At 42.9% G+C, this 14,788-nt stretch overlaps 1 protein-coding gene across 1 annotated transcript in view; it reads left to right on the forward strand.

Moving 5' to 3' along the window:
- Window positions 1–14,788, forward strand: part of LOC106581696 (nck-associated protein 5) — a 151,281-nt gene that overhangs the window by 68,513 nt on the left and 67,980 nt on the right. Inside the window, exons 4-5 of the mRNA XM_014163934.2 lie at window positions 460–621; window positions 4,252–4,320. Of these exons, the coding sequence (XP_014019409.1) occupies window positions 460–621; window positions 4,252–4,320 (231 nt within the window). The remainder of the gene's footprint in view (window positions 1–459; window positions 622–4,251; window positions 4,321–14,788) is intronic.

A 14,788-nucleotide genomic window follows, 5' to 3' on the forward strand; every position in this document is an offset into this window, starting at 1 on the left:
GGGGGTCAACCAAAGACACCCATATGAGTTAAGGTGGAAAACCAGTTAAATGAGCAGCCAGAAAAATAAGAAGTAACCTAGTGGTGGCTATCAAACTAACTATAATTGTGAAGAGGCAGCTACAGAATATGAAATATAACATCAAACAAATCCTGTGATTGATTTTCTTGGAAGGAGTCAAAGTACAATGAATTGGAAGTCTTAATTTGCACTCCTGCACAGTGCTTGTAGCTACATCTCTATACAGCAAATTGCAAATACAGAATAGCAGTTCACCTACTGTATATGATTAAATAAAATCCGCAAATGATGGCCAAATTCAAGATCTTTCCATTAATACTATGTGTATCTTGTAGGTTGGAGAAAATTGACGAGGCACATACCCCCTTAGTTCCAATAGGCAATGCAACTGTTTCAACAGCTCTGTGTTTCTCTCCAACCCCTCTTTCAATGGTTTAGAACAAACTCCTGGAGGAGATGTGGAAACAGCAGAACAGTCTGGAGGGCCCAACACCCCCTTTGATAGAGAGGAGGCCCAAATCTCCAGGAGCCAGCAGTAGTGGACATGAGGAGGACTCCCACGAGGCCAAGCCCCTTCTAGAGCGACTGCAGGCCCTGGAGGTAAGCTCAGGCACGGTAGGGTCTCTTCTCCAGTTAGTACCTCTCTCCATCCTCAATTATGGATAAGAATTACTTCATAGGGTGAATTACCATGGTTTATTTTTTGCTGTAATATCATATACTTGGTTGTAATCGAAGTTGGTCAGGAATTTGAAGCACACTCACATTGGCACATGCTTCATTTGTATTATATCATTAAGATCATGATTTAAGCATAAATGAAAAGTAAATACAGTGCCAGTCACAATGATGTTACTTGTATGTAGGTCAGGGACAGACAATCTTGGAGGCTTTCTCTCCCACCAAGCAGAAACACTTGATTCTACTAATCAAGGCCAATAGGTCCTGCTATGGTTAGTTGAATTAGGTGTGTTGCTGCTTGGCTGGAGAAAAAGCCTGCGCCTGCTTGTATCTTTAGTCTGAATATGGCCCACAAAGAGAACTTTTTAAATTCTTCAGAATTGTATGAGGATACGATATTGCATCGGGCATTGTACTAAAGCGGATAGAAACACTTTGAAAACTATACACATTAACTCTGTCTGTTATAGCTGCCAGGTATCATTCCTTAGACCGTCAATCATGGCTGATTCCATTACGAGCTAAGAGCTCATTGAATACATAGTTCCAGGTTAAAGCAGACAGAAGCTTGGTGAAAAAATAAGATGACAATTGTAATTTTCTACTCTATTCATTCTGTTCATTTAGTAATTTATATGTAAAAAGACCTGAGTAAAATGTACTTCCGGGGTCCCTGCGTACCTGTTCAGTAATCCAGCCCTGATTCACGGAGAGAAGACTGGGTCTGACTTGACAGTACTTAGTCATATCCTGTGTGTGATAATTCAATCACTGACAAGGTAGTTGAAGGCCCAGTGCAGTCAAAAACATGATTTTGCTGTGTTTTATATATATTTCCACATTATAAAGTTGGAATAATACATTGAAATTCAGAAAATGATGATAATGCCCTTTTAGTGTAAGAGCTGTTTGAAAAGAGTGCATGAAATTTAAGCCTGTTGTAGTGGGATGGAATTTTGGCCTGCCTGGTGACATCACCAGGCAGTAAATTGGCTAATAGAGCAATAAGAAAGAGAGTTCCAAACCTGAAAACACTCCCAGACAGTCTTAGCAAAATTGCTTGAGAAATTGCTCTTTGATAAGACTTTTTTTAAATTCTTCTTTATGACAATTTTAATTGAAAGCAATCACAGTATGGTACTTAATTGTTACCCAGAAATGATTCCATGCCCATGATCCTGTGATAGTATTCCTTAATCACACCTGCTCTACAGAAAGCTAATAGAACTTACCATCTGTCTGCAGATCCGAGATCAGCAATAGTGATCTGTTTTTTTCCTGAAATACATACATGTGGAATAGTGATGCTCTGACAAATACATTTTTACCATCCTTTTTTATGAACCAGGAAAAGTTAGGGATTCATGCACTACATAAAACACATACTTTTAGGAGAAATAGTATGACAAAGTTTTTTTTTGTCTACCTTTGCTTTACCAGTTCATACAGAAAGGATTTCATAACTGTGCCCCACCCTGTGTGACTGTGATTTAGGCCTATCAGATATATTGATGATCAAGGGATCAGCAGGAGTAATGGACTATTATATCCATCCATGAATTAGACTGGATTAATGAAAACATTGTCATCTAACTCAGCAGTAGCCTTCATAGTTTTAATTTTATTATAATGAAATTCATCTGGAATTGAGGACATCTCAGGAGGACGATATCCAAATTCCATTTAGCATGCAATCATGACCTTGACTTCTTTAGTAATGCCATTAGATAAACTGGCTTCTTGAATTACATTGATTAACTTGTCTGCCTCTGTACACCCTATTGTATATTTTCAGACTTTCAGACTCATATTTTCACGGTGGATGCTATCCCTTTAAATTATACATGTAATTACACTTTTAGACTGAAACTCATTGACCTGACATGTTTTTCCATTTAATTTCAAACTACTTTCCTAGTTTTCCAGCCGTAAAGGCACACTTGGAAGCATGTGGAATGTGCAATGAACAATTTGCTGCATATGAAAGTGAGTCAATAAAAAAATAAACACAGATCCAGCCCACTGTGCTGACTGTCTGGAGAAGCCTCTCATTTGATTCTCTTCACCACCTCAACCAAAAAGTCATTTGTTTCACATTTGCTTGCTGAGGAGTCAAAGGAGTGAGACAGGGTTGAAACTGTGTTAACTGCATGTCAATCAAAATGGAAGGCCTGGATAACGCAAGAAAGTAGTGGAATGATCGGCAAATGAGTACAGCTTGTAAATCAATAAGACTCATTTGGAAAGGTGAAGTGATATTACATTAATAGCAGAATCAGGCCCCACCCAGCCCATATCTTACAAGGCCCCTACCTCAAAGTTCAAGCTCGTAACTTGGATTTCTGTGACCTTTAAATGGGATAGTCTTATAGGCTCTATGACTTCGTTGGCCTTTTTAACTCCAAGTGAAGGGAAAGGGGTACCAGTTGCACAACTGATTGCATTCAAATGAAATGTGTCTTCCGCATTTAACCCAACCCCTCAGTGTCCTATGATCTATCAGTGTCCTACGATCTCTTTCTCCTCAGAAGCACTTTGCCTTCTTTTCAGACACTGTTGTGATTTATATGACCACTTTTTTTAAATGAATGTTGCTCATACGTTCACCATTCCAGAACCAGTGCTAGGCAATAACTCCACACAGTAGGTCATATGAACACACCTGGAGAACTAAACAACCTGGATCACCAGCCAAAAGTCAGCAATGAGCCGTTTGAATTTACAGCATTGTGTCAAGGGTTATTTAAAAATCTCTCTTCTTTTCTTTGTCTTTCCTATTATTTTCATTTTTTACCACAATTTCATGGTATCCAATTGGTAGTTGCAGTTTTGTCCCATCGCTGCAACTCCCGTACGGACTCGGGAGAGGTGAAGGTCGAGAGCCGTGCGTCCTCCGAAACACAACCCAGCCGAGCAGCACTGCTTCTTGACACAATGCCCGCTTAACCCGGAAGCCAGCCGCACCAATGTGTCGGAGGAAACACCGTACACCTGGGGACCGTGTCAGCGTGCATTGCGCACGGGCCCGCCACAGGAGTCGCTAGTGCGCGATGGGACAAGAACATCCCTGCCGCCCAAACCCTCCCCTAACCCGGACGACGCTGACATGTTTTAATAGAGATGAACTGGAGGAATTGCACAGACCTTGGAGTAGTGAGACTCAATAGAAGAAACACTGGGATAAGGGCACTTTACAATAACTTTTAACCTCAGACATTCATGTGAATCTGTGTTAAGTTACGGGCATGTAACTCGGGTCAGAATTCTGTTAGTATATGTTCTGGACAGTTCATGTGATGGACAGTTAATGAGATGAAAGGCTTGCTCTAATTCATTTGGTTAGAAGTAAAATCTCATGGCATGACCATCTTAAGAAGCACTGGGGTTACCTTCAGCTCAGTCAAGAGACGATGTGTATACGTTGTATACACGTGGTATCTTTATCTGGAAGACTGGAATTGTTCACAGATATATATTTAGAATATGGACACATGTGAAGGTGTTTTTTGTGTACATATTCAGTTTATCTGGAGGTGTTTGCTATTACAGGCGGAGAACTCAGCATTGACGATGGAGAACGACAACCAGAGGAAGCAGTATGAACGTTGTCTGGATGAGGTGAGTGTGTATTTCTCTCTCTCTATCTCTCACAGACACACAGTTCACTTGGTTAACTCTAAGCTGAAATACTTGATAAGGTCTGGAAAGGACTAGGAATTCCTGGAGTTTCCTTACAGAAACATCCACAAAGTATAGAGCCTTGTTATACAGGGTTTGAATCTAATGAGAGTTAAGCATGGGAGTTCTAAGGGATGAGACCTCTCCTCCTGCTCAGAGACTGGCCAGGAGTGAGCTAGTGTGGGTTGAGTGTGCTCCTTTCCTCCTCTCCTCCATTACAACGGGCTGATTGTCTCTCCATCTCCCTCTCCATTTTTGGAGAGGCTTCCTTAATGAGGCAGTTACCATGGCAATTGCTGCCCTCTTGAATTTTAAGTATTCAGGTAGAAGACAAAATGTTTCAACACAACTGTAGTGGGAGTAATTCACTCTGCCAAAAAAGCCAGTCAAAAACTAGTGTTCCAAACCCAGGCAAACTCTCAGGGTGCTTTGTGTCATGATGACATCAGAGTTGTCATGATAGCTATATTTATTTGTTTATTTAACTATGCAAGTCAGTTAAGAACAAATTCTTATTTACAATGACAGCCTACCCCAGCCAAATCCTAACGGCGCTGGGCCAATTGTGCGCCACCCAATTACATCCGGTTGTGATACATCCTGGAGTCAAACCAGGGTCTGCAGTGATGCCTCTAGCACTGAGATACAGTGCCTTAGACCACTGCACCACTTGGGAGACCCATATTAAAGGACTACATGTTCTATTGAATAGAAATGGAACAACTGACTCAACTATATCGGTTAATTCATAACCGAGTCAAGCCAAGTTGAACTGCAGGGTTACCCAACTGTCTGGTGGGCCGAATTTAGGTGGTTTTATTTGGCTCCCCAAGTCTTCTGAGCAATATATATATATATATATATATATATATGTGCCTACGGAAAGTATTCAGACTTTGACTTTTTCCACATTTTGTTACGTTACAACCTTATTCTAAAATTGATTAAATAAAAAAACTCCTCAGAAATCTACACACAAGGCTCCCGAGTGAATCAGTGGTGTAAGGCACTGCATCACTGTGCTAGCTGTGCCACTAGAGATCCTGGTTTGAGTCCAGGCTCTGTCTCAGCCAGCCGCGACAAGGAGACCCATGGAGTGGCGCATAATTGGCCCAGCGTCGTCTGGGTTAGGGGAGGGTTTGGGTGGCAGGGATGTTCTTGTCCCATTGTGCACTAGCAACTCCTGTGGCAGGCCGGGCGCAGTGCACGCTGACACGGTCGCCAGGTGTACGGTGTTTCCTCCGACACATTGGTGCAGCTGGCTTCTGGGTTAAGCGTGCATTGTGTCAAGAAGCATTGCGGCTTGGCTGGGTTGTGTTTCAGAGGACGCATGGCTCTTGACCTTCGCCTCTCCCGAGTTCGTACGGGAGTTGCAGCGATGGGACAAGACTGTAACTACCAATTGGATACCACAGAATTGGGAAGGAAAAAGGGGTAAAATAATCCATTACATTTTTTTTTTAATCTACACACAATACCCCATAATGACAAAGGCGAAAATAAAAAACAGATACCTTATTTACATAAGTAGTCAGACAGTTTGCTATGAGACTCGAAATTGAGCTCAGGTGCATCCTGTTTCCATTGATCATCCTTGATGTTTCTACCACTTGTTTGGAGTCCACCTGTGGTAAAATGAATTGATTGGACATGATTTGAAAAGGCACACACCTGTTTATATAAAAGTCCCTAAATTGATAGTGCATATCAGAGCAAAAACAAAGCCATGGGGTCGAAGGAATTGTCCGTAGAGCTCAGGGGACAGGATTGTGTTGAGGCACAGATCTGGGGAAGGGTACCAAAACATTTCTGCAGCATTGAAAGTCCCCAAAATGGATGAAGTTTGGACTCTTCCTAGAGCTGGCCTGCCGGTCAAACTGAGCAATCGAGGGAGAAGGGCCTTGATCAGGTAGGTGACCAAGAACACGATGGTCGCTCTGACAGAGCTCCAGTGTTCCTCTGTGGAGATGGGAGAACCTTCCAGAAGGACAACCATCTCTGCAGCACTCCACCAATCAGGCCTTTACTGACAGAAGCCACTCCTCAGTAAAAGGCACATGACAGCCTGCTTGGAGTTTGCAAAAAGGCACCTAAAGACTCTCAGACCATGAGAAACAACATTCTCTGGTCTGATGAAAGCAAGATTGAACTCTTTGGCCTGAATGCCATGCGTCACGTCTGGAGGAAACCTGGCACCATCCCTACGGTGAAGTACGGTGGTGGCAGCATCACGCTGTGGGGATGTTTTTAAGTGGCAGGGACTGGGAGACTTGTCAGGATCGAGGCAAAGGTGAACCGAGCAAAGTACAGAGAGATCCTTGAACAAAACTTCCTCAGACTGGGGTGGAGGTTCACCATCCAACAGGACAACAACCCTAAACACACAAGCCAAGACAACTCAGGAGGGGCTTCAGGACAAGTCTCTGAATGTCCTTGAGTGGCCCAGCCAAAGCTCAGATTTGAATCTGATCGAACATCTCTGTAGAGACCTGAAAATAGCTGTGCAGCAACGCTCCCCCTCCAACCTGACAGAGTGTGAGAGGATCTGCAGAGAAGAATGGGAGAAACTCCCCAAATACAGGTGTGTCAAGCTTGTTATTTTTCATACCCAAGAAGACTCGAGGCTGTAATCGCTGCCAAAGGTGCTTCAACAAAGTACTGCGTAAAGGGTCTGAATACCTATGTAAATGATATATTTCAGTTTAATTTTCAGAAATTTGCAAACATTTCTAAAACCTAGTTTTTGCTTTGTCATCATGGGGTATTGTGTCTAGATTGATGAGGGGAAAAAAACTATTTAATACATTTTAGAATAAGGCTGTAGGAAAACAAAATGTGGAAAAAGTCAAGGGGTCTGAATACTTTGCGACAGCACTGTATGTGCATATATTTTCTATCTTTGTTGGACACAAGGGAATGAGCTCCAAGTGATTTTAATTTAAGAAGTCTGTTCCCTACTATTCCCACGTATAATAAAGAGACACATGATTGTATAAAAATATAAGCAATGTTTGAAAGTATTATGTTTTAGTCAAACATATCTGTTTGCTTCTTGCAGTCAATTTGCAGTTGACAAATTATTTGTTATTATAAACTGGGTGGGTCGAACCCTGAATGTTGATTGGCTGACAGCCATGGTATACCATGGGTATGACAAAACATGTATTTTTACTGATCTAATTACTTTTAGAATAGCAAAAAAGCACTTCAGGGGTTTGTGGTATATGGGCAATATACCATGGCTAAGGGCTGTATCCAGGCTCTCTGCGTTGCTTCGTGAATAAGAACAGCCCTTAGCCGTGGTATATTGGCCATATACCACACCCCCTCGGGCCTTATTGCTTAATTATGTTCCAGCTCTCCGGACCATCCACTCAAGAAAAAAATAGACCTGCGGTTGAATCTAGTTGATGATCCCTGCTGTATTGTGTCTGCGCTAGCCCGGGTACTCATCTACCATAGTTTCAGGATCTGCTGAAATGGACAATGTGAAAGAAATGATCTGAGCCAGCATGGTATGTTTGGGGGAGGCGCAAATGTCTTTCAGACAAAGAATAATCTGTCTGTGTTCAAATTTCTGCTTACAGATTACTGCTGTATATCAATTTCCAGCCTTCCTCCCATCCTTCAGCTCTTATGAATATTACACAAGGTTAGCGTAACTCATTAGATAAAATTATGCCATGTGATAGCTGTGAATTAGTGGTCACTGTGACGCAACTCTTGACCAGCTCATCTTTGTCATTAGTAGCAACTCATCACCTTTCAAAGTGCCCTCCAAAAGGACCACTATCTTCTGGAAGGATCTTAAATCCAGGTCACATTTCTACAGCATCTCTGCCCCCTACCAGCTCACACAGTTGGCAATATGTAATGCATTCAACATCACACTTGAAAATGCAAAAATGTTGAATGATCTCTGAAACGAAATAACATAATTGCACAATTATATAAATTCGAGCCCTTCATGATATTCTGCTACCTTCATTCATATTCAATGCTACCATCAAATAAATGTATCCCCAGAAAAATAATAATCTAGCTTTGAGGAAGAGGACGGAGGGCCTCTCACATTAAAACGTTATTGAAAAGACTTGATTGTCACGAAAAAGTTTGTTTTAATTATAAGAAGTACAGCAGTTTAAACAGACAGATTTTAAACAGTGTAAAAGAGGATAAAAGTATCCAACCAGGAGTAACAAATGTGCAAACTACTCTCCTAGTTAGATAGCTGCACTAGGGTCGGACAGCATGACTGTGTAAGATCAATACACAGTGGAGCCAGCGCGAGATATGGCTCGGAAAACTTACCTCAATCCAGGGATGAGAAATGCCATGTACTTAGAATTGTCTCATTATCCCAGCTGTTACACCGGGAAGTTTGAAAGACTACTCATTTTTCGTAGGGCTGTTTTTTGTTAGGCAAGCTGCCCTTTTCATCCTCATGCTATGTAACAGAAGCCACATCTGACATTTTGAAATGACACTAGAATGTGCACTGAACAACAAAGGATTGTCAGCCAATCAGGCTCTGTGCGGACTACATCATCGAGCTGTGCAAATATCAAAATAAAAATCCTGTGTGGGGAATGGCTTAGTGTATGTCAAACTCTCCGAAAACTATGGATGCTCGTCTGAAGTACAATAATTAATTAGTAATCCGTGTCATTGTCAAGAGTGCATTAACAAAGGCAATAAACAGCCACACACTAGAACATTGCTGTTGTCTTTGAATAGTTTGCTTACTTGTTGGAGCTCCAAAAACAGCACTGGACCCTGTCTTAGCAAACATGTGGAATCACAATCAATATCACAATAGCAAATTAATTCACAGTGACAAATTCATAACATTGCTATTCAGTACAGTATGAAGACCAGCCTGAGTACTGTTTTTGCAGTAAGTAGGTCCCCTGTACCTGCGCCCATGAGGGGAGTGATGAATGACTGCACGGTGGAAAGGACTCGCTAAAAAGTAAACAATAACTTGCAAAAAATAAATAGTAACACGATAAAATAACGAGACTATAAACAAGGAGTACCGTTAACGAATCAATGTGCAGGGGTACGAAGTAGTTGAGGTAATATGTACATGTAGGTAGGGGTAAAAGTGACTAGGCAATCAGGATAGATCGTAAACAGAGTTGTAGCAGAGTTTGTAAAGAGTGTGAAAGTGTGTCTATGTGTGAGTGTGTGTAGTGGTGTATACCCCCCAAAACTACTTATGTAGTATTTAAGTAAAAATAATTTAAAGTACTACATAAGTAGTTTTGGGGGGTATCTGTACTTTACTATTTATATATTTGACAACTTTTACTTTTACTTCACTACATTCTTAAAGAACAATGTACATTTTAGAAGCAATTAGAAATTATTCATACTTTGATACATAAGTATATTTTTGCAGTTACGTTTACTTTTGATACTTAAGTATATTTAAAACCAAATACTTTTCTATTAAGGTATCTTTACTTTTACCCACATATGACAATTGGGTACTTTTTCTACCACTGAGTGTGTGGCATCAATTTGCTTGTGTGTTTTGTGTATGTGAGCGTATGTAGGTGGGTGGGTGTATGTGTGTGTTGGAGTGTCAGTGTAGTATGTGTGAGTGTGTGAGGGTAGAGTCCAGTGAGTGTGCATAGAGCCGGTGCAAGAGAGTCAGTGCAAATAAAAATGGGGTCAATGCAAATAGTCAGGGAAGCCATTTGATGAACTGTTAAGCAGTCTTATGGCTTGGGGATAGAAGCGGTTTAGAATCCTTTTGGTTCCTATTGGTTCTGGTACTGTTTGCCGTGCGATAGCAGATAGAACATTGGCTGGAGTCTTTGACAACTTTTAGGTCCTTCCTCTGACAACGTCTGGTATAGAGGTCCTGGATGGCAGAGAGCTCGGCCCCAGTGATGTACTGGGCCTTACGCACTACCCTCTGTAGCGCCTTATGGTCGGTAATGCAGCCAGTCAAGATGTTCTAGTTGGTGCAGTAGTGGAACTTTTTGAGGATCTGAAGGCCCATGTCAAATCTTTTCACCCTCCTGAGGAGGAGAGGCATTGTTGTGCCCTCTTCATGACTGTGTTTGCACCATGAAAGGTCCTTAGTAATGTGGACACAGAGGAACTTGAAGCTCTCGACCCGCTCCACAACAGCCCCGTCGATGTGATTTGCAATTATTGTACTGGAAGAGCATCCATAGTTTTGGGAGAGTTTGACATATACTAAGCCATAAATCACGCTGTACTTTTATTTTTACATTTCCATAGCGTGACGATGTAGTCTGCACGGAGCCTGATTGGCTGAATATCCTTTGTTGTTCAACACACGTTCTAGCGCCATTTCAAAATGACTGACGTCGTTTCTGCGCATAGAGATATATAGAGGACTCATCTTTGTATCTGTGCCATTATAGCATCTGTGACACCATGGGCAGCGCCATTGAGGCTATCTCCATTTTGAAGTAGTCAATTTTCTCCTTCACGATTGGCTGATCCCTCCTGATGATCCTGTTGGACATGACTCCAACAGGGTCACCAGGGGGTATCAGTCAATGAAGTTGGAAGTCGCACCCAGTTGACTACAATAAAATGGCGGAAGCCCTCGATGGTGCTGCCCATGTTAATATGGCCTTTTGACGACTAGATGCTTCTATCATTCTCTATGCTTCTGCTACCTAGAATGAGGACGAAAAGGGCAGCTTTTTTGAAAAACTAGCAGTTGTGTAATCGGTGTAACAGTGGGGATAATGTGACAATTTGGAGTACATCGCATTTCTCATCCCTGGATTGAGATACATCAGAGAGAAAGGGGCGAAGCGAACTTGGCCCAAAATCTGTCTTCTCCAGCAGGTGTTTTTTTGCGCTCACCAAGCGAGGAGTTTTTGCAACGAGGTCAATGAGAGTGTTGAAATTGGTCAACAAAAAGTGTATTTGGTTACTTGCTACTTGAGGCTTATTTGATCGAATATACATTTTATAAATCTTAGGTTATTAGGTTGTTACGAGTGTACTGATATAAGTAGGACACGTGACATCACGGCAACTTTGAGAAAAAAACACTTTATATTGGAGTTATGCCTCTAAGTGCTATACAGGATCTTTGGGATGTCGCATCCCTAAACCTTACCCTAACCATTTTAAATTTCAACTTCAATGGGGTAGGGACAACCTAAGGATCCAGGATAGCAAGGACCGTTGTGGTTGTTCACACACGTATCTGCCCTCTCATTGGCTAGAATGGTACCACCTGATCTTGCCTCATCACAATTGCCTTCCATTTTTAAAGACATTTATTTCAATTGTTAGTGTGGCAAAAATAGTATCTGGCCATATCTCCCGCTGGCTCTAAAGTGTCTTGATCTACACAGTCATGCTGTCCGACCCCAGTGCAGCTCAGTGTAAACAAGCATAACGGTAGGGTTGGCTGAACGACGACATGAATAACATACATACATTTTAAGCTTTTCCGTCAGGATAGAACTCTGGCAAGACAAGGGGTGGCGGTCTATGTATATTTATAAACAACAGCTGGTGCATGAAATCTAAGGAAGTCTCAAGGTTTTGCTCGCCTGAGGTAGAGTATCTCATGATAAGCTGTTGACCACTCTATTAACCAAGACAGTTTAAATGTGTATTTTTCGTAGCTTTCTATATACCACCACAAACAGATGCTTGCACTAAGACCACACTCAATGAGCTGTATACGGCCAATAGCAAACAGGAAAAATTCTCATCCAGAGGCGGCGCTCCTAGTGGTTGGGGACTTTAATGCAGGGAAAACTCAAATCTGTTTTACCTCATTTCTACCAGCATGTTAAATGTGCAACCAGAGGGAAAAAAATTCTAGACCACCTCTATGCCACACACAGAGACGTGTACAAAGCTCTCCCTCGCCCTCCATTTGGCCAATCTGACCATAATTCTATCATCCTGATTCCTGCTTACAAGCAAAAACTAAAGCAGGAAGCACCAGTAACTCAGTCAATAAGAAAGTGGTCAAATGAAGCAGCTGCAGGACTGTTTTGCTAGCACAGACTGGAATGTGTTCCGGGATTCTTCCGATGGCATTGAGGAGTACACCATATCAGTCACTGGCTTCATCAATAAGTGCATCGATGATGTCGTCCCCAATGTGACTGTACGTACATACCCCAATCAGAAGCTGTGGATAACAGGCAACATTTGCATGGAGCGAAAGGGCGCATTCAAGGAGCGGGACTCTAACCCGGAAGCTTATAAGAAATCCCGCTATGCCCTCCGACAAACCATCAAACAGGCAAAGCGTCAATACAAGACTAAGACTGAATCGTACTACACCAGCTCCGACGCTCATCGGATGTGGCAGGGCATGCAAACTGTTACAGACTACAAAGGGAAGCACAGCCACGAGTTGCCCAGTGACACGAGCCTACCAGACGAGCTAAATAACTTCTATGCTCGATTCGTGACAAGTAACACTGAAGTATACATTAGAGCTTCAGCTGTTCCGGACGACTGTGTGATCACACTCTCCATAGCCGATGTGAGTAAGACCTTTTAACAGGTCAAAATTCACAAGGCTGTACTCCGAGCATCTGCTGACCAATTAGCAATTGTCTTCACTGACATTTTCAACCTGTCCCTGACTGAGTTTGTAATACCAACAGGTTTCAAGCAGACCACCATAGTCCCTGTGCCCAAGAACACAAAGGTAACCTGCCTAAATGACTACTGACCTGTAGCACTCACGTCTGTAGCCATGCAGTGCTTTGAAAGGCTGGTCATGGCTCACATCAACACCATTATCCCAGAAACCCTAGACCCACTCCAACTTGCATACCTCCCCAACAGATCCACAGATGATGCAATCTCTGTTGCACTCCACACTGCCCTTTCCCACCTGGACAAGATGAACACCTATATGAGAATGCTATTCATTGATTACAGCTCAGCGTTCAACACCGTGTGCCCTCAAAGCTCATCACAAAGCTAAGGACCCTCGGACTAAACACCTCCCTCTGCAACTGGATCCTGGACTTCCTGACGGGCCGCCCCCAGGTGGTAAGGGTAGGTAACAACACATCCACCATGCTGATCCTCAACACGGGGGCCCCTCAGGGGTGCACGCTCAGTCCCCTCCTGTACTCCCTGTTCACTCTGTTTGGCCAAGCACTACTCCAACACCAAGTTTGCCGACACAACAGTGGTAGGCCTGATCACCAACAACGATGAGACAGCCTATTGGAAGGAAGTTAGAGATCAGGCCGGGTGGTGTCAGGACAACAACCTCTCCCTCAACGTAATCAAGACAAAGGAGATGATTGTGGACTACAGGAAAAGGAGGACCGAGCATGCCCCCATTCTCATCGACAGGGCTGTATTAGAGCAGGTTGACAGTTTCAAGTTCCTTGTTGTCCACATCACCAACAAATTATCATGGTCCAAACACACTACAGTAGTGAATAGGGCACGACAAAGCCTATTCCCCCTCAGGGGACTGAAAAGATTTGGCATGGGTCCTCAGATCCTCAAAAGGTTCTACAGCTGCACCATCGAGAACATCCTGACTGGTTGCGTCACTGCCTGGTATGGCAACTGCTCGGCTTCCGACCACAAGGCACTACAGAGGGTAGTGCGTACAGCCCAGTACATCACCGGGGGCCAAGCTTCCTGCCATCTGGAACTCCAATTTGAGCAGCAGCAGCTGAAAAATGAGCTCCTACAAATATTGAAATTTACATGGTTTTTAGAGGGAAGTACATCGGAAAAAAGCAAAAGAAAACTGCAAGACTGAATAGGAGAAAAAACAAGCAACAAACAAAGAAGATAGGCTTTTGAAAAATAACTATTTTTCATAAAATTGTAGTTATCTTAGCTAGCTGAATTGTTTACCAGTTGCTAAGCAGTTGCTAGGGACTCTTTTGGAAGAAGCTAGCTAGCTAACGAAGAACAACAAAGAATATCTAGTTAACAGAAGAAAAGAAAGAGAAAATCAGGACAGAAGAAAAAGGATATCAAAGTGAAACAGTTCTCTAAAGACACAGGAGACAATAATACAAGAAACAACACTTCAGTAGCTTGTCAACTATGTGTCTGTCTATCCCTGTTCTCTCCTCTCTGCACAGGCCATACAAACGCTTCACACCGCGTGGCCGCTGCCACTCTAACCTGGTGGTCACAGCGCGCACGACCCACGTGGAGTTCCAGGTCTCCGGCAGCCTCTGGAACTGCCGGTCTGCAGCCAACAAGGCTGAGTTCATCTCAGCCTATGCTACCCTCCAGTCCCTAGACTTCCTGGCGCTGACGGAAACATGGATTACCACAGATAACACTGCTACTCCTACTGCTCTCTCTTCGTCTGCCCACGTGTTCTCGCATACCCCTAGAGCATCGAGCCAGCGGGGTGGTGGCACTGGAATCCTCATCTCTCCCAAGTGGA

The sequence above is a fragment of the Salmo salar genome, chromosome ssa21, assembly GCF_905237065.1.
Source record: "Salmo salar chromosome ssa21, Ssal_v3.1, whole genome shotgun sequence".
NCBI lineage: Eukaryota > Metazoa > Chordata > Actinopteri > Salmoniformes > Salmonidae > Salmo > Salmo salar.